The 2,379-nt window shown below is 40.4% G+C and overlaps 1 protein-coding gene across 1 annotated transcript; it reads right to left on the bottom strand.

Annotated features, from left to right (window-relative positions):
* Positions 1-1,632: 1,632 nt before the first annotated feature.
* LOC107301974 (eosinophil peroxidase-like) lies at positions 1,633-2,205 on the bottom strand (the record flags this gene model as incomplete). Its single annotated transcript, XM_015831117.1, has 2 exons — positions 1,633-1,870; positions 2,035-2,205. Coding segments are annotated over 2 exons (409 nt in total), but the record flags the coding sequence as incomplete, so codon positions are not given.
* Positions 2,206-2,379: the final 174 nt, after the last annotated feature.

Below are 2,379 nucleotides of genomic sequence, written 5' to 3'. Positions count from 1 at the left end.
AATCAGCAATGTCTTCCCAAATTTTCAAATATTTCACTGAAAATTTCCCAGTTTCACTGCTATTTTATTTGTAACATGTAAGACATTTAGAAGCTGAATCAAATCATTGGCTCACTTTGCCCTATAATAGAGTAGAACCCAAGAAGCAGGGGCTTCCCAACATTTAAAATATATTTTATTTACTTAAAAAGGAAAATAAATTTTCCCCTCAAATAATTACTAGCTGTGGTAATTATTAACAGAGTCTTATGAAAACAAAGGAATGAACAAGAAACGTAAACAAGTGTAGATGCATCTTGTGAACAAAACCATGAACACCTCTAAAAGTTACTAGTCCCTAGGAGGATTTTTTGCCTGGTGAATATTATTGTCCACAAGGTATGGTCAAAGAGTCAAAATGGCAGCCACAATGATGATTAGGGGACTGGAGGCTAAAACATATAAGGAACGGTTGCTGGAATTGGGTAAGTCTAGTTTACTGAAGAGAAGGATGAGGGGGGACATGATAGCAGTGTTCCAATATGTCAGGGGCTGCCACAAAAAAGAGGGAGTCAAGCTATTTTCCAAAGTGCCTGAAGGCAGGACAAAAAGCAATGGATGGAAACTAATCAAGGAGAAAAGCAACCTAGAACTAAGGAGAAATTTCCTGACAGTTAGAACAATTAATCAGTGGAACAACTAGCCTCCAGAAGCTGTGAATGCTCCAACACTGGAAGTCTTTAATAAGAGACTGGACAGCCATTTGTCTGAAATGGTATAGGGTTTCCTGCCTGAGCAGGGGGTTGGACTAGATGACCTCCAAGATCCCTTCCAACTTTATTATTATTATTATTGTTGTTATTATTATTATTATTTATGGTATGATTGAAACTTCATTTTTTAATGTCTTCATTTTTTAATGTCTTCATTTTTTAATGTCTGATATATAAAAAATAGGCTGGAGTTTTGATTGCAGCATTATGGCCACCATTTTGATATTTTTTTTTAAACCAATCCTGAGGAGACTCCTGATTTTACTCTTTCTGAAATATTTCAACAGATTCCCAGCTGTTTTTCTTTTCTTCTCTGATCCTTTTCATTCACCTTATCCCTATCCAGTTTTGTTCTCTCCTCCTCATTTTTTCCTACCCTTCATTTCTAAAGCTAATTATTCCCCTTCCCTATTATTTAGCTTGCCTCCTGGGGTTGTGGGTGTTCCATCACTGGAGACTTTCAAAAAAATAGACTGGACAGCCATTTGACTGGGGTGGGATAAGGCTCTACCTTGAATAAGGGGCTGAAGTAGAAGACTCCAAAGTCCCTTCTGGCAGAGCCAGTTTTTGGGCACTCGGTCTCTAAAAGGTTCGCGATCACTGCCCTAGGTTAATATGGGAAACTGAACAAAACAGAGATTTTTGCCTGTGTTTTTTGTGAATATAGTTTTTTTTTAAGGGTCTATTTTCCTTCCAGGTTAATAAAGTGTTTGGGAAAGCTGAGAACTGAACCTTATTCATTCAAAGCATGTCTTCTGTCCCTGAGTAGCAGCACAACTTTCTGTTTTTCTTTATTATAGTGAAACAACTTTAGGCCCATTTGCTATATACTGTAGAAGATCAAGGGGCCACAATAAAATGGCAGGTTTTATTTGCTCACCTGTCCCCATCACGAATGTTTTGGAACTGTTTCCGAAAGATACATGCCAGCAGAGGCCCAACTCTGCCATTCCGGATGAGAGGCTCAGCCACTCCCCCAATCCAGAGGTCGATGTTCCTGGGTGTCCCGTAATGCCGAATGAACTTTTTGGCCAGCTGAGAATTCTGGAGGACCTGGGCCAGATCATTTTCATTGCGAGGTTGTGAGAGGCCACAGAATTGTCTCCAGGCATTATAACCTATAGAACAAGAATGGTGGTCAAGAGTTCTGCTCGTCTGAAAAATGGTGTTCTCCCTAGTATCATTCTATGTTGCAATCTCAAAACATCTTTAAGGCTGAGCTGTAATTTTCCACATTATTCTTGGCTATTTGGCAGCAATCCACAACCTCTACTCTTGTTACCTGGTAGACCGTGATCTCGGCCACGCTGCATGTTCAACGCTGGCAGATCCAATCCTAATTTTGCGACTTGTTGGAAGAGTCGGTCTCGCAGAGCCTCTACTACTATCTGATCTTGTCTCAGTTGTTTGGCTGGTGTACCTATTTGGCCTCGCAGGATGGGATCGATGCCTCCTGGAAGAGAGAGGAAATAACGTTGAAAAGCAATGCCCATCTGTAGATCTCAGCCTAGCATTTGAGTGGGTAGCCTGAGGTCTTCACAGCTGAGCTGAAGAACTCTGCTGAACCAGCAGAAAACTCAAGGGGTATAAAATTTGATGATTTCTGGACAACTCCAATCTTTATGAT

This window comes from Protobothrops mucrosquamatus, unplaced genomic scaffold, assembly GCF_001527695.2.
Source record: "Protobothrops mucrosquamatus isolate PMUCROS unplaced genomic scaffold, P.Mucros_1.0 scaffold21401, whole genome shotgun sequence".
Taxonomy (NCBI): domain Eukaryota; kingdom Metazoa; phylum Chordata; class Lepidosauria; order Squamata; family Viperidae; genus Protobothrops; species Protobothrops mucrosquamatus.
Note: the sequence above shows the minus strand (reverse complement) of the source record. Positions and strands in the feature narration are given on the sequence as shown.